Source organism: Tachysurus vachellii, chromosome 26 (genome assembly GCF_030014155.1).
Source record: "Tachysurus vachellii isolate PV-2020 chromosome 26, HZAU_Pvac_v1, whole genome shotgun sequence".
Taxonomy (NCBI): Eukaryota; Metazoa; Chordata; class Actinopteri; order Siluriformes; family Bagridae; genus Tachysurus; species Tachysurus vachellii.
This window is the reverse complement of record NC_083485.1, coordinates 6,103,160-6,127,758: the sequence shown is the minus strand read 5'-3', so window position 1 is coordinate 6,127,758 and position 24,599 is coordinate 6,103,160. Positions and strand designations below refer to the sequence as shown.

At 36.1% G+C, this 24,599-nt stretch overlaps 1 protein-coding gene across 2 annotated transcripts in view; it reads left to right on the top strand.

Annotated features, from left to right (window-relative positions):
* fibcd1b (fibrinogen C domain containing 1b) overlaps positions 1-24,599 on the top strand; it is a 98,885-nt gene that overhangs the window by 36,085 nt on the left and 38,201 nt on the right. The window contains exons 2-5 of one of the 2 annotated variants that reach the window (XM_060863082.1): positions 2,304-2,387; positions 6,299-6,778; positions 12,854-13,013; positions 14,383-14,519. In XM_060863082.1, the coding sequence (XP_060719065.1) occupies positions 2,304-2,387; positions 6,299-6,778; positions 12,854-13,013; positions 14,383-14,519 (861 nt within the window). Of the gene's footprint in view, positions 1-2,303; positions 2,388-6,295; positions 6,779-12,853; positions 13,014-14,382; positions 14,520-24,599 lie in introns of both variants that reach the window. The other variant, XM_060863081.1, reaches the window with a different exon arrangement.

Here is a 24,599-nt window from a genome sequence, read left to right as displayed (position 1 = left end):
TGTTTATCATGCTTGCTGTTTGGAAGTGACGCAGCATGATTATGTGTCTATCTATCTTACAATGAGTTTGTGTGTGTGTGTTTGTGTGTGTTCCTTTGTGTATGCCTAATAGTTTTTTGCTGATGATGAGACCCCATGCTAAAAGCTTCACCCATTACAGTTTCATAATCATAATAGCAAGTTACTGATATAGTTTTTGTTGTTGTTGTTGTTATAGTTTTTTTGCTTTCCCATTAAACATCGTGACCAGCCATCACCGTAAACTAGGTTATAACCATTAAAAAATGTATACTCATACATATATACATTTTTAGGAATAACTAGACATTTGCTTTATACATTCATACAACTATGCAATCAGCCAATCATACGACACCAGAGCAATACATTAAAAAAAAAACACTCAAATTCAGACCAAGAGATTCAGGTAACGCTCATGTCAAACACCAGAATAGAGGATGTGAGATGTGATTTAAGTCCAGTTATGTACCAATGACCTGTTGTAGTTCCATCCCAAGATTTGGGCATGAATTGTCACTCATAGGACATTTTTGTTTGTTTGTTTGTTTCATGAGTGTGAAAATCTCTAGAGATCAGCAGTTTCTGAAATACTCAAAACCAGCCCATCTGGTACTAACAACCATAGCACAGTCAAAGTCACAGAGCCCACAGAGATGTTTTTCCCCGTTGTGATATTTGATGTAGACATTACCAGAAGATTTTGCTATGTATTTGTGTGAGTTCATGCATTGTGCTGTTCATGCATTGTGCTAGGTGTTCCTAATAAGGTGGCCGGCATGTGCATCATGAATCGGAGTGGCAAAGAGGTACAGTATGGATGTAGTGCGATTTTAACCCTTCCTGAATCAAAAGCCGTTATAGACCAAGTTACGTTGTGCAAGAGTTCATGTGTGTATAAATGTGTGTGTGTGTGTGTGTGTGTGTGTGTGTGTGTGTGTGTGTGTGTGTGTGTGTGTGAAATTGGATCTCGGCAAGTGCACAAGCCCTTGTCCATGCTGTGGGCGTCTGGGATTAATGCTGTTTATACTGGATCTTTCTGTTTTGCTCCTCTCAGAGGAGGGGATGTGTCAAAAGCCTCTTTTCTCTGATTAACCAGCACACACACACACACACACACACGCACACACGCACACATATACAGCGGGTAAAATAAGTATTGGACACGTCACCATGTTTCTCAGTAAATATATTTCTAAAGGTTCTGTTGACGTGAAATTTTCACCAGATGTCGGTAATAACCCAAGTAATCCAGACATATGAGAAAGCAAAACAAATAAACTGAACAATTAAGCTATGTGTAATAAATTAGACAGGGAGACATCGAAAAAGAAAGGAAGGTGCAAAAAGGCATGGAAAGATAAATAAACACCAAATGAAATCTATCAGTAATTAAAAAGCAATCCTGCACCTTGTGAGTGGAAATTAATATCAGCTGATTCAACTTATGGCCTATAAAAAGGTGACTCATTACTCATGACTCAGTCACACAAGAAACATCTGAAGATGGGTAAAAGCAAAGAGCTCTCTCGAGACCTTCGTAACCATATTGTTGCAAAACATACTGATGGAATTGGTTACATAAGGATTTCTAAACTTCTGAATGTTCCAGTGAGAACTGGTATGGCCATAGAACATCATCGATGACAACATAAACCGGCCATGACCAGGTGCTCCTCAAAAGATTTACTGAGAAAAAATGGTGGCGTGTTCAATACTTATTTTAGCTGCTGAATATACAGTATATACTGTATGGTGTGTTTATCTCTTTCTACATACAATCACCTAAAGGACATACTTAATGTCTCTTTCTCTGTCTCTCTCTCTCTCTCTCTCTCTCTCTCTCTCGTTCAGTCTTCCTCTAAACACATGAGAACTTCTTCAGCATAGTGTTTCTTTGATCTGATTCTCGTGCCATTAAGCTTTAATGCTAATGGAATAGTTTCAGCTTTTATTGGCTGGAACATGAAGAGGCAAATCTGATCGGATGTGCTTAGTGATGCAGTGTAAACTGACCGTGTGTGGGTGTGTGTAGGATAAAGGGCATGCACATCGCTTAGAACCCAGCGTTTAAAGCTACGGGAAGGGTCACAGGGCAAAATTACAGATAAATGCTGATTGTATGCTAGTAGATTTGAGCAGAAGTGTACTTCTGGTGTTGGGATCATTAAATAGCCTTTATTTTCCTCAGTGATTTGGTTTAATAGAAGAGTTTCTGTAACTGTATGCTAAACATAAGCATCATTTTCTATCATTTTGAACCTTATTTTGTTTGTGTGATGCAGACCTTCTGTGAATGTGTACCCAGCTCGTCACAGCTCAAACACCGCTGGTCTGACTCAGACACTGTCAGGCAAACTGCTCCCAAGGTAAGGGCTACAACATCGAAAAAACACACACCATGAATCCATGCAGACATCTATCTATCTATCTATCTATCTATCTATCTATCTATCTATCTATCTATCTATATATTTTTTATCTACCTATCTATCTGTCTGTCTGTCTGTGACTATCTCTCTCTCTCTCTCTCTCTCTCTCTCTCTCTCTCTCTCTCTTTCTCTCTCAGAGCCAAGGAAATAAAATAAGCTACTACATCCGAATGCAATGCAGTCACATGACCTTTAAAGATTTCAATTTTTTGCATTTTTTGCATTGGAGCTGATATTTTCAGCCTATATCACCGACGGTATATACATTATGAAACTGAATTCGCAGGAGAGAGATACTTTTTAAAATGGATTTTCATGAAGCATTCTTTCAAAACTGTTTCCCAGAACCTCTGTTCAGTTTTCAGTGCAGGCTATAAAAACTATCAAACTTGTAGACAGTTAAGCTTTGTCCATTAGCATAGACCAAGTGGCCAGTGTAGCTAATAGTTATTCATTGCTAAGAACTTCTGCTTTATTCACACCCACGTATGAGATACATTTACTTAACACCGTGCAATTAGCATAATGTTTGAAGACCAGGAAAAAAGCAGCATGGCACTTAAACACACACACACACACACACACACACACACTGATTTGAAAGGTGATGACAGAGTGACTTTAATTTGCTGCTATTAAATGAAATGTGAGGAACATGGAACAGTAGAGTGTGTTAATTGTGTGTGGTGTGTAATGGTGGGAGTAGTTAGTGAACCCTGCTCTATAATCTATTTACAAAGCACACAATACATTGTATTGAAATATATATATATATATATATATATATATATATATATATATATATATATATATATATATATATATATATATATACTTGTTTACAACAAGTTTCTTACCCTGTTTACTACCCACAATTAATCCTTTCTTTCCTGCCTTTGGTCATTGTTGGCTTTTCATGAAAAAAAAATGAGAGCAGATTTTCTTCTTGAGCAAAGCCCTCAACCCTTACTGCACCAAGAGCATTGTATCATGGTTGACCCTGCCCTCTGATCCAAACTTCCAGAGTTGGGATATGTGAAAAAAGAATTTTACTATACTGTAATGTATATGTGGAAAAAATAAAGGTTTCTGTTCTATTCCATAATCCCAAACGTTTATTAACTCTTTTTAACAGAGGCCAAAAAAATGGAATTTGCATATTCTTTGTTGTGTCCTTGTTCATTGTTGCGGGTCTTAGTCACATAAGCCACCTCCATGGTGGTAGTCAATATAAAGCTTGTATGAAAGTAGACACTTTTCGTAGTTTTATATAAGTAATATAAGTAATAAGTAATATAAGTATTATTCGCTTAAACTACTACGGGGAACCATTTCATACTGACTGGGACATTCTTCTTTTTCTCCTGGTTTTTCAGGTTGGTTGTATATTTAATTTTCAATGGGATTTAAAGCAAGTTTTAGCTAAAGGAAGTTATCTTGTAATATCATTCTTTCCTCCTTAAGTTTTAACAAAAGAAACCAATGTTCTGGAGGATAATGGTTACTCATGTGTTTTCACATGGTTCTTTTTAAGCAAAGGTTTCTTTCAGCTCTAACCACCCATACAGTCCTTATTTATTCAGAGATCTTGAAATCGTAGCCTGGTCAATTCTCATGCCACTCTTAGCCACTCATTGTCACTGCTAACCTCACTGTGGTTTCCTTCACCATTGACCGTCTTAAGTTTAAAGTATGGGTCTGATCTAGATAGTGTTTGGGTGGTGTGATGCAACTTCCACTTCCTTATTATTGATCCAACAGTACTTGCTGGGATGTCCAACCTCTTAGATATAATATTACACTCAATTCCTTAGGTATGAAATTGTATCACGTTATCTTTAGCTTCCTTATAATGCTCCCTAATCTTTAGTTTTTACTCCTTGCCTACTGACACTCTCTTTAATGATATTTAAAGTGACGATAGCAAGGAAAACCCCTGAGCTGATTTAAGTAATAAACCGTTAAACCAACCGGACTCAAGAAGCAACCCATCCTGATTTAGAAGAAAAACTGGAATCTGTGTTAATATTTTTTTCAATTGTTTCCTTATTTTCTTTCACCTGCATCTTGAGGAAGTGAATATTCCAGAAATATTCCACTGAATTCCTGGAAAGTTTAATACTTTTGCAATGAACTGTTGAAATATATCCTTGAAATATATCCTACAGAGTGGCCTGTAATAGGAACACCTGAAAACCTGCACATTCCTGCATTTATCCAATTTACACAGCTTAAAGGTTTAAAAAAAGACCAGTTTGTTTATCCAATCTTCAACTGTCCCATACTTTACACAGGGTCATGTTCTTGGCTAATAGGACTAAAAACTGATGTACAGTAGTTTTCTGCTGTCATGTTCTGTGTTCTGAGCTGTTTTCATGCTCAAGGTAAAGAAAAAAGTTATTGGAGCTCCTATAGTCTTTCTGTCAGCTTGAACCAGTCTGGTCATTCTCCTCTCTCTTTTCTCATAAAAAGTGGCTCTGCCTGCTTTTCATTAGATTTATTTATTTATTTATTTTTATACTCTCTGTAAATTCTGTCTAAAACCAGTGCATCTGGCACATTCACCAATGGCGATCACATTTCGTATCTGTTATTTGATGTGAACATTAACTGTCCTGTATCTGCATGTTTTCATCCATTGTGTTGCTTTCACATGATCGGCTGGTTGTATAACTCTATCATTGAACCGTTCCTATTAAAGGGTTTGGAAAGTGTTACAATTTGATACCTGTAAAACTTTTGATGCATTACTGTATGCGTCACATCGAGACAAAGCTGCTGGGTAGCATCTGGAAGAGGAAGCGGGAAAGAGAATGGATTGAAGCTTGGTGCACTATTTCTCTCTTTCTCTTTCTTCTCTTGTCAAGCTGCACTAACCTTAATTGCCTTCATGGGCTTTTTAAGTCACTCCGGGACTTGGGAAATGGTTATGGTGATTATTATAAAGGTTTTTATGTTGGGTCTAATGCTTAGCCATGCATCTTCTGTCCTCTTTGCCTTTCCTGGTCCAATATGTCCATCATTTCCATATTGTTTTCTTTCCTGTCCTCTTCATCACTTTTAAATACAATTAAAAGTCCAATTCCTGATATTCTATACATCATGACTGGCAATTCCACCTTACCTTAACCCTCCCACATGGAGTGTTTTTTCTTTTATTTCTCTCCTTTCGTTGTTTCTACTATATACATATATCTATCTATCTATCTATCTATCTATCTATCTATCTATCTATCTATCTATATATATCTATCTATCTATCTATCTATATATATATATATATATATATATATATATATATATATATATATATATATATATATATATTAGATATAGATATATAATGATGTATATCATTTTTAATCTGCTTAATTCAATATTTATTCTGACTAACAATAGCTGGCACATATACTTGCAATATGCAAAAGGTCATAACGTCAGTATCATTTACAGTTGTGTTGCACTTTTCTACCTTCTCTAGCTTTTATATTCTAGCAATTTTAGCAATAAACAAGCGTGACCCTTTAGGTCTAGTGGATGCAGTGTAAGTGTAATACAGCTTTTGTTTTGTTATATGATGTTACGAGTCTTTATTTATCATGTAAAGCCACAGTCTCATTATAGAGTTTCAATTATTGTGCTTTTATAATATTTTATTTATTTTTTTTGCTCTTTTATAAAAATTGCATCATATTGAGACATCACCTTATTTTATTGAATCAAATGATATATTTTGTGTTTTGACACACCTTGAGTATCTATTTATGGGTTGAAGTCAGTACTGTGTAAGTGGTGTATGTATGTTGGCCAGCTTTTTCTTATAATTTTATCTCTTTCTCTCTCAGCAGAGGATGAGCTGCAGTTATCTGCTTTGCACCATCCTCCTTTTTGTGGCTGTCCTGCTCGCCATTACAGTAACAGGCACCATTCTCTTCTTGAACCACTCCCAATCTCCGGCTATTTCTGACGGCCCACCACATATCACCACCAATCAAGACGAGGCCAACGCCTTGGTAACTGTGGAGCGGGGTGATGGCTCACGCATCAACATTTTTATTGACCCAAACTGCCCTGATTACAACAGCAATTTCCTGCGATTGGAAGGAGTGCAGACATCGCTACTCCACTCACTTACCGATCACGACTCAGACCTAAAGTCAGTCAAAGGCCAGGACCGTGCGCTGTTGGTCAACCTTGCTGAAGAAGTTGCAAAGCTCTCAGCACATGCCGGCCAACTGAAGATGGACTATGAGTCTTTGAGGAGAGGGCAAAGCAACTTGGCACAGGATCTGAACATGCTACAAACCGAACAAGGAAAACTTATACAGGTACACAGTTCTAACAAATATACAATACCTATATACATATGCCTCTAATGGTTAATGAGATTGAAGAATACAGACTCTATTCAGATTCCCAATGTTCTTAGTTTCTCTCTTGTTGATACTCATTTTTAGCTCAACCACGAAGTTTTTTTGGGGGGATTGATAGTAATCGACTAGGATGGCAAAAAGCTGTAAAAAGCTTTTTGTTCTAGAACAATTTTTGTGTGGATTTGGATGTACGTCTTGGATCATTGTCTTGTTGGAAGATCAAAGCACGAACCACTTATAGTTTCTTGGCTGAAGCAGTCGGATTTTAATTCATCAAGTCCACGTATCCTAACAGAACTCCCACAATCTGTATTCGCTAGGATACGGCTACTTTACATTAACTTTAGTTACAGTAAAGTCTGATATAAATCATCCTTCAAAACACAGTGTTATTTGGCAAAATAACAAACATATAACCACAGAGAATGTCAGAAATATGGTTACTATAGTGACTATATCTAAAGGATATATCCTAAAACCACACTGGCGCTGCATGGATAACGTATGTTTGTAGGCTAACCTAGAATTTCGCCTTGTTTCCAACAATAAAAAAGCCAATAGGAGTTTTTCATTGCCTTTCCTATTATTGCAAAGAATAAGCTCTATGACAAACAAAAGTTTATGACTCTTACATGTTTTTTTTATCATGATTATCTTCACGATTCAAAACAACTTCATTGTGAAGTTGATTATACAGTATAATAAATTATGTACACCACAGTCACTTGACTTCATTACCATCGTTTATTTGATATTGATTTTAATCTTGTATCCATTCAGTATGATTATAATACATGCTAAACCCTGTAGTTACTTGCAGTGTTTCCTTTTTACTAAACTCTAATCATTGGATTTGCAAGGTGATGTGCTACCTAGTGTTACCTAAAACGCTGTCTTAAGTGGATTATCAACATCTTAAACACCCAGTGTAATCTGTGCTAATCCTAAAATTTAGGATTAACGCTAACTGCCACTTATTTGAGTTTCTGACAAGCTGTGACCCACTAACACTGCTGCATTCACATAAAACACAGCCAAGAAGAAATAAGAGAGTTATTAATCACTATACATCAGCTCTTTAACAGTGGAAGATGGAATCTGTTGGTCAGTATGCCAGATTCTCTGATACAGTTTGTAAAACTTTGTCATGCAAATTTTGAATTTGTTGCTCTGACTTGTTTCATCAGTAACACATGAATATGTGGTCTGCCTCTATTTTTGGCAACGTCAGCAAGCAGCAACGTGTTGTACATGCCGTGGGCAGCTACTGGAAGCCGGTAGAGGGAACACAGTAATAGAGCAGAGTGCAATGACTTTTGTAGAAGGAAAATTATAAACATGTTCAAACAAGATAACCCTGTTTTCTGGTCACCTGGCCTCTGCCTGTTGTGTAACCCTGAATCTGCCTAATGCTTTGAATTTGTTGAATTGTTTCACATTAAACCCAAATAACTTGCAGTTGCATCCGTCTCAGCCTCTTTACCTGACAAAATACAGGTACAGGAGTCTGATTTGTGCACAAGAACCATATATGTACAAGAAAATTGACATGCCCCTGCAAAGCCACACCCATTTCCATACAAAAACACCTTCAGATCACCATATATGGTAAACATAATAGATCACTAAAGAAAGTACATTTCCACTGTTAATGCAATGCAGTGTGAGTAAGGTGGATGTACATAAAATGTGTCGTAGTTGGTTGAGAAATGCCAATACCGTCTATAATTTTCTTTAAAATGTGCTTATAGCCAAAAGCCCTATAATAGAGATTAACTAAAGCTGCACTGAGCAAACGAAATCAACTGATGACCCACTGTACACAATACTGCATGAGCTAAACCTTCGAACAAGGCATTATCCCAGTCGATCTTTAAATGTGCCTTTTACTGTATATGATTTTACTTTACATTCTGTCTGTGTTATCTGTCTATGAGCACCGAAATCAATAATTACTCTCTTAGTTATGCTGTGACTGGCAGTACATTATATAGAAATTCTGCATAGCTTACCCGTTCTTGCTTACACATAGCAATGGGTGTGCGGAAATATGCATATAAACAACACTTTATACACGATAGATAGATAGATAGATAGATAGATAGATAGATAGATAGATAGATAGATAGATAGATAGATAGATAGATAGATTATCCTCTTTTAGTGAGTCTATAATTTTACTATGTAGACACTGTAGACTTTGTTCTTGGTTGAAATCAAGTCCAACAGTTGAAACTTGATTAAGACCAAGCAATGTTTTTCCAAACTTCATCTATCCAGCGTCAGTGAGTTGGTCTCACTATAGATTCTAGTCTATAATAGTATCACATTATAGTCTACAGTCTCCAAACTTCAACAACTAAGAGTCTATAGATTCCTCTTGGCTGACAGGAGTTGAACCTGATGTGATCTTCTGCTGTGATCCATCCACCTCAAGGCTTAATGCGTTGTGCATTCTGAAATGTTTTTTGATTGTTTATTGATAGACTTTCTTTCAGCTTGCCCTAGCCTGGCTGTTCTCCTCTTACCTCTCTCATCAACAAGCATTTCTGCTCACAGAGCTGCTTTTGATGTGATGGTTTCATTTTTCATGCCATTCTGTGTAAACTCTTATGATGGGTGTGTGTGAAAATCCCAGATCAGCATTACAGCCACATGGTTGGCAGATTGGACAAGAACGTGCAATTGTGCAAAAAAGTAAAACTGGCTGGTGTGTGTTTCTTTATTTATTCAAACATTCATTCAATCTTACTTCTAGTATTAGAACTGTGTGTACATGTGTTTTAACTCCAATTTAAGACCAAAAGAAGCAGCTCATTTGTTATATTAAATTAAAAAGCACGTTTTCTTTTTCAAATGGGTCAGACTTCTATTTTTACCGACCTGTGTGTGTGTGCTTGTGTGCATGTGTGTGTATGTCTATATGTGTGTGTGTGTGTGTGTGTGTGTGTGTTACTTTCAGCTTACAGCAAAAGTATGTTCCATATAAAGGCACAGATTTTGAATGTGTTCTTTTCTCACACACTTTTAGTACTCTTTTTTTGTACTTTTTGTTTATAACTCACTCATTCATTGTTCAGCAGACCGAATGGCTGAAGTCTCTGCAGGATCTGATAAATGCACATGCTTGACAGTGCCAAGCAAATACAGTGTTAATAGTTCTTTTTATCAATTAACAAAATGGGCATTAAATAAAGAGAAGAGAAATGTGAATCAATGTGACTTTTGTAGATAGAGGCTGCTTCAGATCCTTCTGTCTCTTCATGTAATCCCAGACAGACTTGATGATGTGTAGTTCAAAGCTCTATAGGGGCCAAACATCACTTCCAGGACTCCTTGTATTTCTCTATATTGAAGATAGTTCTTTAATGACATTGGCATTAGATCCTGTCATTGTCCTGTTGCATGCTGCTTTATTTGTGTAGCGCTTTTAACAATTAACATTGCCTCAAAGCAGCCTAACATTAGTATAGAAACAGAATAAAAATTGTAAAGTTTAAAATTAAGTTATTATTTATCTGAGGTGATGGAAAATCTCCCTGAGATTATCTGAGGAAGAAACCCTGAGAGGAACCAGACTCAGAAGGGAACCTAATTCTCAGTTGGGTGACACTGGACAGTAAATAATGTAAATGTTAATAATGTCCTTTCTACAACAGTTTGTGAGTGGAATTGTGCAACCAAGAGCTCATGAGGAACTAACACGTCAGCATCATTTGAGCTCATTAGAGACTTCACACTAATTCCTTCCTGTCGAAGTCTTCGAATGTTCACTGATGAAGACCCAGAGCACAAAGCTGACCAACACAATGGCAGTTCAATGGCAAGACATTCTCCAAGTGGTTCTATCTACAGCAAATCCCATTAGACATGGGCTGTCCATGCAGATCTATCCCACCAGAATGTGCCAACAAAACAAATGTACAGTTTTGGCTGTAAAGGATTCTAATGTCCGTGGAACGTCGAAACCAAGGCATCAGGATTGATGAAGTAGGTCTCAAAGAAGAAGCAATCAGACTAGGAACTCTATAGCACGTATACTGTAGCTTGACAGAGAGAGAGAGAGAGAGAGAGAGAGAGAGAGAGAGAGAGAGAAATCTAGGTATCATTTGGTGGTTAAAGACAAAGTACATTATGTGCAAAGAGCAGACAGGGACTCCAGAAAGACTAGCTATGACAACATAACTGAAAGGTTAAAGCCTGAAGGTGACAGACATGAGGGCTTCCTGGGACATAAAGCATCCAATCACTCCACAGTCAGCAAACCTGAGAGACTTGCAAGAGTGGTAACGTGACAGCATCCAAACATCCCAATTCACCAAAAACTCTATACCCATGAACCCTCCAGATCTGCTCCTTTAACGTTTAATAAAAACGCTACACTAAACAAATGTGTTTTCAGCCTGAACTTATACTGTGCATGGGACATTTGTCCAGTCTCCAGCCATGTGGAGAAGGACATGCAGTGTGCTCGACTGAAAAAAGATGTATCCCATATTCCGTCATTCTTTTTACAAGAGCTTTATGCCCAACATTCTTCATATTTGCAGTACGTTCTCTACATTCTTTTTATTTTCACATAGCAATGTATTTGTTAAATGTATATGTTAAAATACTTGTATTCTGCAATGATAAAAACAATCAATCAACCTGTGTGTAAGCCTAATATAAACACACCAGAGATGCACAAAATGGTCAAATGAAATGGTGAAGGCTTGGAGCAATTTATAAAATTGTATATATTGATGAATCTGACCATTTGTTTCTGTTAGAATGATTTATGTTTGCTTATAATATTCGATCGGGAATTTTAGATTGTTTTGTTTATTTTTATTGAGTTTTTAGTTGTTTTTGTACGCTAGTAAATGTTGGGTTGACTACGTTGTCTAGTTTATTGGACACTTCTTTGCTAGTTTGCTATACATGCTAGTTATTTTATGCTAAATTGTGCTTTCAACTGTCCTGATTTTCTTGCCATTAATAGGACAATCAATAAATGCTGTACCTTTTTTGTACCGCATCACACATTCTAATGCTCTTACAGAGTTACAAGATGATTGTTCTGAGTCTGGAAATGTCTGTAGGATGGGAAGGCACTAGATTGATGAGAAAAGTGTGAGAAGAGTGTGAAGCAATTTTATTTGGTTCATAAGGGATCATATTTTTAAAAATAAGGGGTGCTCTGGCAGGCCAAGGTGGAAGAATGACACACTCACTCACTGGGGTTAGACGTTGAGAGTTACTGCAAAGAGCTTGTGTAGTAAGCCAACAATCTCTTTCATGATAAATCCCAGGCATGGCAGTTTAATTAGTGTTAACGTTCTCTAAATATGCGTGTTGCCTGAAAACGCTCTTGTAAAGATCAAGGGAGGATCTACATTGAGACTAACTTCTGTGGGTACATCAGATTAATTCACTGTATCCATATTTATAGTGAAGACCTGTGTGAAGATGAGCAAAGTTTAAGGTTTGGCAGAGTTTAATAGGTTCAATAGAGTTAAACTTGCTTAAATAGCAAGTCTTTTTATTTGTTGTTGTAGCACTGCATGGCAGACTAACATGAGTAGAATGTTAAAATGCCAGAAAAGATTATAAAACAATACATTATTTGTTAGAAATCTTATAAAAACACATCCAAGCACAAAGAGAAATGGACTGTACAGAACATTGGAGATGTCATGAGATACTGCTTTGATGGGATACGTCATGATAAATTAGCTGTAAATATCTTTTAAATAATAATATTACATATACATATATATAAATGTAACCATTTACCTTCTTGATTTTCCCCTGTTTCTTTTTTCTTTTTCTTTTTTTTTTTTGGGTGATGGATATTCATTGCTTCCTTCCTTGATGCTGCCAGTCTGTTCTTTTGTTATTTTCTGTGACTATTGTATTCTATGATAAAGCACATGCATTCTTTTATCACACATTGCAGGTATAAAAACTCAGTATTCTTTTAGGAATCCAATAAAAGCTGTTCTCTTTATAGGCTAAACCTGATTTTCTGTGCTTTTGTCTTTACAGCTGCTTTCAGAGAGCCAGATTAACATGGTGAAGGTGGTGAACTCGATCAGTGATGCCTTGAACTCCATGCAGAAGGAGAATGGAGGTTTGAAGGCTCGTGTAAAGGCTGATCTGCAAAGAGCTCCAGTCAGAGGATCTCGTATCAAAGGCTGCGCTAATGGTATTGTTTTGTTCATGACAGACATTGCATTGGTGTTTCATCATCGGATTTTGATTTGTTTGTCTGTTGTTTATTATGTATTTTTATGTATTTAACCTACTTATATATATTTTTTTCTGAAAATCGTACCAACAAGAGGTGATGTAAATATGGTTCGGTCCAAAATAGTACTAATAATAAAAATAATAAAAAATATTTGAGTGAACTAATTCCATTTTATGGAATGAAATAAGAATCCTGAATATAATCCTGAAATTAGTGTTATTGGAATTATATATACAATTATAATTTAATACTTTTTTACCAAAAATTTAAATCAATATATATTTTTCAAATATTTACATTAAATTAAAATGTATTAAAATAAAAAAAACATTTGTAAATAAAAAAATATATATAATTTAATTATACATTTATACAAATAAATAGATTATTATTATTATTATTATTATTATTATTATTATTATTATTATTATTGAGAAACTTGGTAGTAAAGGTTTTGTATGTTGCTCTGGATAAAAGCATCTACCAAGTTCCATAAATGTAATTGTAAATCTGAAAGTCTGCATGCAATATCTTTTAAAACAAGAGTTCTTGGATAGGCAGAAAAAAACACATCCAGTTGTATCTTCAGTGATCGCTTAATTAATGTCCATCCTTAAGAAATGGATTCAGAAGATTCATAGTTGCAGTGCATCCGAGCTTCTCCCAGAATCACTGGTAATGTGACATGCTTAAACCAATGATGATTATAAAGTACATTGAAACCAGGAATTTGGAGAACAGAGGAAAAATCTTGAAACCTGTAAAGAAAACTCTTTTCAGTTAAACTCTTCTATAATGTTTAATCCTTCTACTTATGTGATGAGACGATGAATATTCCCACAAAGCACCACAGGCATTTTAGGTCACATTTTAATATCACGAGTCCCACATTACAATCTTGTCAGCCTCATAAATTCGCTTTCATCAAGTGAAAATTAACGCAGCAATCTGGAAAGCAGAAAATCTGAGAATGATTTCATGGAAAATTAATTCTAAAATGTTTTTACTGTCATTGTATCATCTGAGCCACCATTAGCTGTAAAGCTCTATAATTTTTTTTTTTATACAAACAGGCAGGGATCTGTTTTTTGCTTCCAAAAAGTGTAGCCTTGATGAAGGTAGAGTTTTATGATGAAAATAATGTAAAAATTCGTATTTTTTGTACGAACTGTAATTTCAGGAGACAGCTACACATGATGTGGTCTTTAAATGGAGATTGAAAAATTCAAGGATGAAAGATAAATTTTCCCTAAGTGATCGTGGCTCCATCTCTCTCTCTCTCTCTCTCTCTCTCTCTCTCTCTCTCTCTCTCTCTCTCTCTCAGGTTCCCGTCCTCGTGACTGTAGTGATATACATGCAAGTGGTCAGCGGGAAAACGGTGTATATTCAGTGTTTCCCACTCATTACCCTGCAGGATTTCAGGTCTACTGTGATATGAGCACGGATGGAGGGGGCTGGACTGTGAGTCTCTCTCACACACATACAAGCATCACATATACTGGCATACACACTCCTTCACCCATTATATTTGGCATAAATAAGACATAATGGGACACAAAAACTACTCAACAATTAGTCAGGGTTTTTGAGCAATGAGTGGGAGAGAGAGAGAGAGAGAGAGAGAGAGAGAGAGAGAGAGAGAGAGAGAGAGAGACTTGACTTTTATATATCTCTTTAATTACCAAATTTCATATGGTAGCAATTCAAAAGATCAACACAAAAATCTAAAGACTGTATCGTTTCACATAAGACTTACTTTATCCTTTAGCTTAGCATTTGAAATGGATTTTGTACTCTTAAAAAAGTGTCACAGGTCTCTAGTGCGTTACGGATGTTGAAACACTCTTCTCTGGAAGAACTCTTATCTGGCAACTCCTAGAAAGGCGTTTTTAATTGATGGCAAAAGTCCAGCAGGAAGACGAACTTTTCCAGTTGTTTTACCTGGATAGGGTTCAACGACATCTCTTCATCAATGATGAGTTTAACTTCCATACTCTGTGGTTAGACCAGGGAAGGCCTGTAGAGTTTTATAGGAACAACAGCTGTGTTTGGAAACATGTTTCTCATGAGATTTGTAAAGCCAGTCCAAATGTACAGCAGAAATTGAACCAGTGCTTACTTTTACCCAGGTGTATTTCTCTATGAGAAAGAAAGAGGGAGAAGAGAGATGGTATAGAAAGTAATTACAAGTATACTTATTTTGCTTTCCTTTCATTAGCCCTTCTTTATAAGACGGAAATATATTTTTATATATATATATTTTTATATAAAAATATTTTCCTCGCTGTATAATTGCAGTGATGTGCTTTTTTAAGATGAAAGCATTTCTGTTGTAAGAATTCTTTATAATTCATCATTCACTTTTCTGTAATTTTTACTCACCTCATTCTACCCCTTCATCTTATTAGTAGTATCTATTCCTACACAATACTTTTTCCTTCTTTGTCCTCGGTGTGATGGTCAGTGTTGTTAACAGAAACCTGAGTGGTAGACGGGAGTGGGTCATTATTCATTTCTTTATTCAAGCGTTTATGGCCTTCATTTCCACGTTCATAACACCTGAGATCCTCAGGACTCACATACACCATGTAAGAATTATCTTCGTGCACTCTAAAATGGTGAATCTAAAAACATGTACACTTGATGTTTGAAAGAGAGAACATGTTTGAATGCTGCAATTTTGCACACAAGTGGGTTCATTTTAAAGGGCTTGAGATTTTTCTCTTTAGTGATTGCGGCATTAGAGACAAAAGGCAGAACATTTGAAACAAATTCTGGTAGCTTGGGTGGACAGTAACATGAGCTCCTCTTAACCATATTCTGTCCACAGTTAGCTCATTAACCAGTGATTCACTTTTAAGAAAGACAACATTCTTAAAAGTGACAGCATCTTCTCGAACTCTACCTGCTCTCCTACTGTAGAAGCACAAGCAGCTCTTCCACAGTAACAAACAACTGCACACATTACAGAAGGAGGGGGCTGGCATTTCCTGAGCAGGAGCACACACACATACACACACATCAAACTATTTTAACTTTTAAAAAACACACTCAGTGAGAGAGAGCGAGAGAGAGAGAGAGAGAGAGAGAGAGAGAGAGAGAGAGAGAGAGAGAGAGAGAGGGACATAGCTTAACAACATACACAGATTTATAAATGTAATGACATTTTTGCCTATTAAGATGCCATAGCCTTCAAATACAAATAGATGTATTGTAAGACAGTTGAATATGCAAAACAGAAACAAATCACTCAGGAACCTGTAATAGGAAAATGTAATAAACCTAAACAGCAGGATATTCAAGATTCATGATGTGCAGTAATGTTATATGTAGTAACAGTAAAGTGCAGTGTGCAAAGTTTCACTGAAGTTAATGAGGAGGATGTGATGGATGGACGGATGGAGGGTGGATGGAGGGATGGAGGGTGGATGGAGGGATGGAAGGATGGACGGACAAACATGTTTGTGTTAAGGAGTCGAATAGCCTGAAGAAAGAAGCTCTTCTTGAGCTTTTGCCAGATAGCAATCAGTAAATAGACAAACTAACTATAGGCTAAGCATAGAACATGTACACACATTAGGTAACAGACCAATGACCATTAGGCAAAAGAACAAATGCGATCTCGCGTGTTGTTACAACATGACACAAGCAGGTGACGTGAACTAAACAGATCACAACAATCACAAAAAATTTGCCACAGTAAAAAGTCTTTTAGACGTTTTCTAAAATATTCTCACATCACTTAATATACAGTACTTGGATATCGCTGTTGGTTAATTGTTATTAGAAATTCAACATCATTTGTGTAAATTATGGTAAAAAGGCTTTCAGAGTGAATGCACTTATTTTTCTAGGTATAATTAAAAAAAAATATATATTGTGTAAAAAATTTAAACGAGTTAATACCTTGATGACGTCAGTGTTTGGTTTATATTTTTTTAAACTACAAAGTTGCCAGAAAACAACATGAGTAATATTAAGTCTACAAAAGCTGGATGGCAACAACACAAGATGGCACCCCATACTTTAAGTGAGTAGTTTTTGTTCTTTTTCTTGTTCTTGTATTCCTTTCAGGCATGCAGCAGAAGATTTAAGAAAGAAATGTTACCTTAGAAAAGGGATCAAATGAAATCAGGTTCAGGAAGAGATCATGGGATCCAAAACATCCTATCTCATCTCAGTGGTTAGTAATTACATCGGTAATTAAAGCAAATGTACAGTATGTGTTGAAATTGAGGTTGCCTTTCCAGTTTTTTTTAATCAATGCTTGGTATGTGAAGTGGTAAGTCTGATTAATGATTAATTAATGTATTTATTTTTTCAAAAGAGCAAACTCTGATATAAATAATATTATTGCTGTGCCAATATATTCAACCCATCCATGGTAGTTAACTTTTGGCTTTCTAAACTTAATATAAATATAAAGAATTTTTCAGGGATTAAAAACAATTCAGCTCATGTTTTAGAAACCCTGGAGAGAAGTTTGGAGAAACTTCCAGAAATTGAAATTGTCGCTGGAATGGAATGGTGTTTACAGTATGATACTGTATTAGTAAAGGATACTGACTGATGAGTTCACTAATTAGTCACAACTTGTGAGAATATCCTGTCATCCGCAGGAACTGTGGAGTATTTTGTATTCGCAGCAGTGATATCAGATTGCATACACACCTGATTATGTCATGCTAAGTGGTTAGACCAGCTTACGCCTGCTGCAAGACTAGCGGTTTCCTCCCCCGCTCCAAAGACATGCATAGTAGGTTGATTGGCATCTCTGGAAAATTGTCCGTAGTGTGTGATTGTGTGAGTGAATGAGAGTGTCCGTGCAGGGTGTATCCTGCCTTGATGCCCGATGACGCGAGATAGGCACAGGCTCCCCGTGACCCGAGGTAGTTCAGATAAGCGGTAGAAAATGAATGAATGAATGAATGAATGAATATATAAAAGGTCTATAACATGAGCTATATTTGGATGCTACTTAATTGGACCTAATTAGTTTGCCATTTATCTTCTTTCTGAGATTATGGGAATCTTGTGTACTTCTCACAAGATGACTCCTCACATAGAGAACCTGAGAGAGAAGCTTAGGAGAGAATTGTGATAGCAGGCAAAGCACTGCATTTTTATACAAAGCACTTTTTTTTCTTTATATAATGTTAGATACAGCACCGAAGCTGGAAATACAGTGTAGAATATTAAAAGAATGACTTTAACAAGAGCCCAGAAGTATGACATTTTGGAAACATGGACATATCAAGGCTTAGTGTAGAGATAGAAGTAGCTCTTCTAGCCCAGCTTACAGAAACACGGTGTGTATGTCAGAAAAGCAAGCTTAAAATTCAAGAGGAGTGCTCACAGGTGGTGCAGCAGAAAATCATTTGCATTATTTATCTGGGGATTGCAAGTTTGAATCCTGGCAAGGCTGGACTAAAAATCCCAAATCCCCTGACAATCAGTGACTGTAGCCAATAATGGGCATCATGTACAGTATGTGGAAGAGGGTTAGTGTTATGCAGCTTATCATTGCCGATTCTTTGCTCTGGTCCCAAAATCCTAAGCTGTGCGATGTGAAGAAAAGTTTTCGACTATGCTGTAATGTCTCTGTGACAAATAAAGGCTTCTTTTTCAGTCATGAAGGAAGCTTGTATTAGCATAAGTGTCATATGATCGAGCAGAGGTAGATGGCAGGTGGAAAATGACCAAGACCAAATTAAGAAGTAAAAAAAATTCTGCTCAAGCTGTTCTTCATATAATGAGCTGATAGATTAGTAGCATTAATGAAGAGAAGCTGACTTGAGTCAAAGAAAAAAATCCTGCCAATTTTTTGGTCAGACTTAAATGCAGAATTAATTAATTTATTTTATTTTTTTATATATTTGACTATTGTTTTTTTATTGTTTGCCTCTCTAGTACAATTTCCACAAATGAAACCTAATAAATCAGTTATTGCTAATAATAAGAAACGCATCCTAGAAATTTCAGATTCATAATTTATTAGCTGGTAGAAACAAGTAGATTCCAAACTTGAGTAAGGCCACATTTGTCATGTTTTTCAGACAGAACAAGTTGGCGGAACAGACATCACAGGCACAGCAGGAGATTTTCTCAGCATGGTAGTTAAGGAGGTTCCCTGTTTAGATCAATCCTGCCAGATCTGCCATCATACTGGAACTAGAACAAGAACAGTATTCTAAAGAATTCTAGTTATATGTCTGATGCTTCTCGTCGAAGGACCTTGGTGACTTGAATGACTTTTTAACACAAGCATCCGTTTTACTAAGAAATATGAAATCAGTATTAGTTAGGATGTTTTCCTCAGAAGTAGAGGTTTATTTTAACTAACCGTAACCCTACCTACGATTAAAGGTCATTTATATATTATCTATTAAATCTCAGTGGGCTAATCCCTATTAGCAATGAAAAACTATTAACAAGTGGTTTATAGGACAATACACATACTTCTAGGATGTAGCAAAACATTTAAAAGATAAAGAGTGATTTTTATTGAAATATACAGCTTTCTCCTGCACCTCCATCCTTCTAACAATGATGTTGGCATAAAAGTAGAAATAATTTTGCTTCTAAGTTTTAGATTCAGGAAACAAGTTCATTCATTCATTCATTTTCTACCACTTATCCAAAGTACCTGGGGTCAGGCGTCATCAGGCATCAAGGCAGGATACACCCTGGACGGAGTGCCACCCCATCACAGGGCACACACACACTCATTCACTCACGCATTCACACACTAGGGACAATTTTCCAGAGATGCCAATCAACCTACCATGCATGTCTTTGGACCGGGGGAGGAAACCGGGGAGAACATGCAAACTCCACACACACAAGGCGGAGCGGGAATCGAACCCCCAACCCTGGAGGTGTGAGGCGAACGTGGCTAACCACTAAGCTAGTGGTTATAAGCTAGTGGTTATATTTATAGTTATAAATTACAAATTGTGGTAATATCACCAAGCTTAAGAGTGAAAATATAACACAGAGGTTCGTGTTAACTCCGAACTGAGTAATAGTGGCTTTTCACACTTGAAATATTTCACCTTGGGTTATTTTGTCGGAATCCTGTGTTATCTTGTTTGACCTATTACACTGTTCATACTTTACCTGGGGTAAACAATTAATCCTGGCTAATTATAATGTGCACACTGCATGTTCCTTATTTGATGATTTGCGATGGTAAAAACCGTGAGGGGAAAAATACAGCATTCAACGGCTTTAAGTAATGGCTTGTCTGACGCTTTCACATCTGTGAGAACAAAAAGGACAAGTCTCCTTTTCTCCACCAAGCAGTTATTGTTATCTTACAGTAGCTGTCTAATCTTTTTTGGCCTAGTTATCAAGCAGGCTTTTGTTAATATCCAACGTACTCAATTTTTTTATTGTATTTCCCCTCGCTATAGTGCACTTACGTGATGTTCAGAGTTTTGACACGTAGTGCCGAGACGTGCTTGTTAAGTGTTGCTACATCCTGGTTTTTGTGTGATTGTTCAATTTCTGATTGGGTGTCTGTTGGTAGGCATCTAGCCACAACATATAACTCCATTGTTTCATACCTTACATGTTTGGCACCACAATGCAGGATTTACACCACAGAAGTGCTGCTAATGTTGCTTCAGAGCAGGGTATCAAGGGTTCAAGTAAACCTATAGAAACTTATGTAACACTAATTTTGAAAGTACATAGACACCAGAGACATGACAGTAATTATGCAACAACAAACCTGCATAATGATGTGCTGGAGAAACTACATTGGAGCAACTCGAAATCAACTAAACTAATAGCTAAATTGCTGATTATTCTCAACTACACACAATGTTCAAAGCTACTCCATTATGCCATGGACCAAAACTCATCACACCCCCATTCATAGCATATCCAGCTAACAACATTTACACACCCACCCACACACACACACACACATATGAAATAAACTACATAGTTATGTGTGTGTATATATATATATATATATATATATATATATATATATATATATATATATATATATATATATATATATATATACATAGTGCAGAGAAAAAGTGCTTAAATCTTCTTTCGTCACTGGTGACTGGTTGGACTGTATATAGTGGCTTTAACGGGAGGAATTTTAAAGGTTTGTTGCTCTTCTGTTAGTAATATGTGTGGGAGAGAAAGAGAGAAAGAAAACTAGTATTATGATTCATTGAGCAAGAAAAGAGAAGCCAGTAAGATAAAGATATATGAGTGGGCAATGAGTAACAGCTGCAAGTGCCCCATTCTGCATAAAATCAGTTACTCATCACATAGTCCTACTTACAGTTTTTATAGGACCGTATACACGCATGCTGTACATGTGTTCACTTGAGGGAAATTCTGCGCTTAACATTAGACTAGCTAACTGGTAGGGTGGGTATGGTGCGGACATAGAAGCATGGAAATATCTGACAGTTTGTCAGATACATAAAAACAAAACTTTTTTTTAGGGTAAAGGTTAAAGATAGTATTAAATTTACTAATGTAGTAGGCATAACATTAATTAGCAGCATTAATTACTAGATGTGTGTGTGTCAGAAAGAGAGAGAGAGAGAGAGAGAGAGAGAGAGAGAAATTCATGCATCTCATACACTATGTCAACAAAGAACATTTAAAATATTACATTTCTAGCTGCTATTTGCATCATCTTTATCTCTTCAGTTTTACAAATTATGATTTGCGTTAGTTGATTGCTTTTATTGCTTTATCAGATGTGCAAATAAGAGAATGCAGTTATTTTTTCAGGTTTGACTATATTACATGGATAATAAAATATCCTGGCTTCATTACTAGGCTGAAAAGTCAATAAGAACAACATCTTAGATTAATCCTGTTCCTTACCTGAATTCCTATGCAAATTAGGAGCACCGAGTCAACTTGACCTTGTCTGTTTTGACTGCTTATAAAAAATGAAGTATATATGTTTTTTAGTCTGACCTTTTTAGTCTAACTTGTTTCCAACATATTAACATATATTTTGCAAACAAAAAATAATAATAATATTTGGTATAATAAACCTTATTTATATACAAAAATGCCTAATTATTTATTATTAATTTGTTATTTTAGTAAAAAAAAAAAAAAAAAACAGAGATTTTGAATTATTTTCACTATAGAGGCACAAAGGTTAATGCACAATCACAGGCTGGTATATTTCAAAGCCAGGAGATTGTTTTGAAACCATTTTGACCATTTTTAATGTCAGCAAATAATAAAACTTGTTTTTTTTCCAGGTCAAATTGACTTGATAAATCAAAAATTATACAATTATCACCATTCTGTGTGATCAGCCTTACATTTGGTACATTTGTGTATGTATGTGTGCATGTGTGTGTAGCATCATTTCGGTACATCATATTTTGCCCTCTGCTAGGCAAAGGCATATCAAAAGTGTGAAATATTTACAAATATGTAGCTATTTTTTTTCTGGAGGCCTAATGTGTGTGTGTGGTGTGTGAGTGTGTGTTTTGGTTGCGTGTGTTAGTGGACATTTTATGTGTGCATTTTTGTGTCTGTACAGTATGTATGTTCATTGCGCTGAAAAGGGCAAAAGTGTGACCTATTGCCCCACTAAATGTGGCCGGGTCCAAATGACCCTGGAGGATCCAAAACGCAATATATATATTGGTCCAAACACATAGTTCAACGAAAATAGACAAAATTAATTTTACTTGCAAAGTTCATAATTTGGAACAATCCTGCTAAATTTCAGGCAAATATGTGGAAGAAAACCCAAGTTATGACACATTAAACTTTCATTAAACCTTCCAGCCGAGGAAAATACAAGGGTTAAAGATTCTTTATCCAGCATCGTATTTATTATTACGGGAGGAAAAAAAAGATACTGCATTACTTTTAAAAGCTGATTTCATGGACTGATTTTCTTTCTGGGTCAATTATGTGATTCTGATAGATGTTTAGTTACTGCTATAACACGAAAGACAGACAGGCAGACGGTTAACACTAACTTTGGGGTTAAGTGTCAGCTTTACCTTTTGCACTCGTGCTATTTTTTAGTCAGAACACTCTTGTGTGTGTATAACAGCACAACCTTTTTGCTGTGACTTTTTAAAAGTGCCTGCTCAGTGTTATATATGAAACAGTTTTGGTCCAAAAATGTTTATGCATTATCGCCTGCCAAGACCCAAACCAGTGTGTGAACACACTATTTATTTCTACCCACATCAGTGTAAATAGGAAGAGTGTAATGCAATGCATTACAGTCTGGTTAGTTCCCAAATACTCATATCTGTACCTGTATTTAGATTTAAATTTAAAGTGGGCATGGCCTAAACTAGAAGAATTACTGGGGTTGCATTGAGGTTGGAGAGTTACAGTATATAAATTCTTTAACCCCATTTCTTACAGTTAATTCCAGTGCACTAATTATATTATTATATATTATTATATATAATATTATATATATAATATTTATATATATATATAAATATATTATATATAATATATATAATTTATATAATTATAATATGTACAGAACAGGTTTCAGTCCTGGCAGCCAATAACAGTAACCTATAGAGTCTATAGTGATAATATAAACTCACTGAAACTGGATAGTGTTCTATTGTAGGCTTAGATTCCGGTTCTTCCTTTGTTGTGAAGTTTCTGTTGTGTTTCTGCCCACACGTTATACCATGTGCAACTCTAGAGATCAGCATTTTCTTACAGCAGTCTGGTACCAATAAGCATGTCCATATGAAAGTCAATAAGATCACATTAATTCCCTCATTCTGAAGTTATATCTGCATGTATTTATATGTGCATGATTTTATTCATTGCACTGCTGTCATGCAACCGGATAATTAGGTAATTGCATGTACAGTACAAAGGAAGGAAGGAAGGAAGGAAGGAAGGAAGGAAGGAGTTCAAAGGAAGGACGGAAGGAAGGAAGGAGGTTATTGTATGTATATATATATATATATATATATATATATATATATATATATATATATATATATATATATATATATATATATGTATGTATACAGGTATACAGAGAGAGAGAGAGCGAGAGAGAGAAAGATGATGGGTCAGGATAGCATAGATGAAGACGAAACCACACACAAATCCAAAACTAAAAATGTCTCAGGTTACATATGTACCCCTGTTCCTTGAGAAAGTAAAGGAGATACTGCGTCATGGTGTTGATGCTTCCCATAACGTCAAGGCTATGACGCATTGTCGAGTTCCCTCGAAGGGAACCACGAATAGCAACTATAATAAACAGCTTGTGAAAAAAGAGCTGTCTGGATACTTTGCAGCGTGTTTGGAGTCAGTTTATATGAATAATTGAGGTGATGATTGAGTACACGTGTGTGTGATCAGTTGATGGTAATGTGGCTGTGTCTCAATCTCTTCCTAGTTCAGTAGTCAGGACACCGATCAGGAGTCGGCTGTCTCTCTTAATCGTGAAAGCCTTCCAGTGCAAACTTTGAACATTCTCTTTGTAAAAAAATACCTAAAATTGTCTACAAAATATTGTTGTCATTGTTGTAT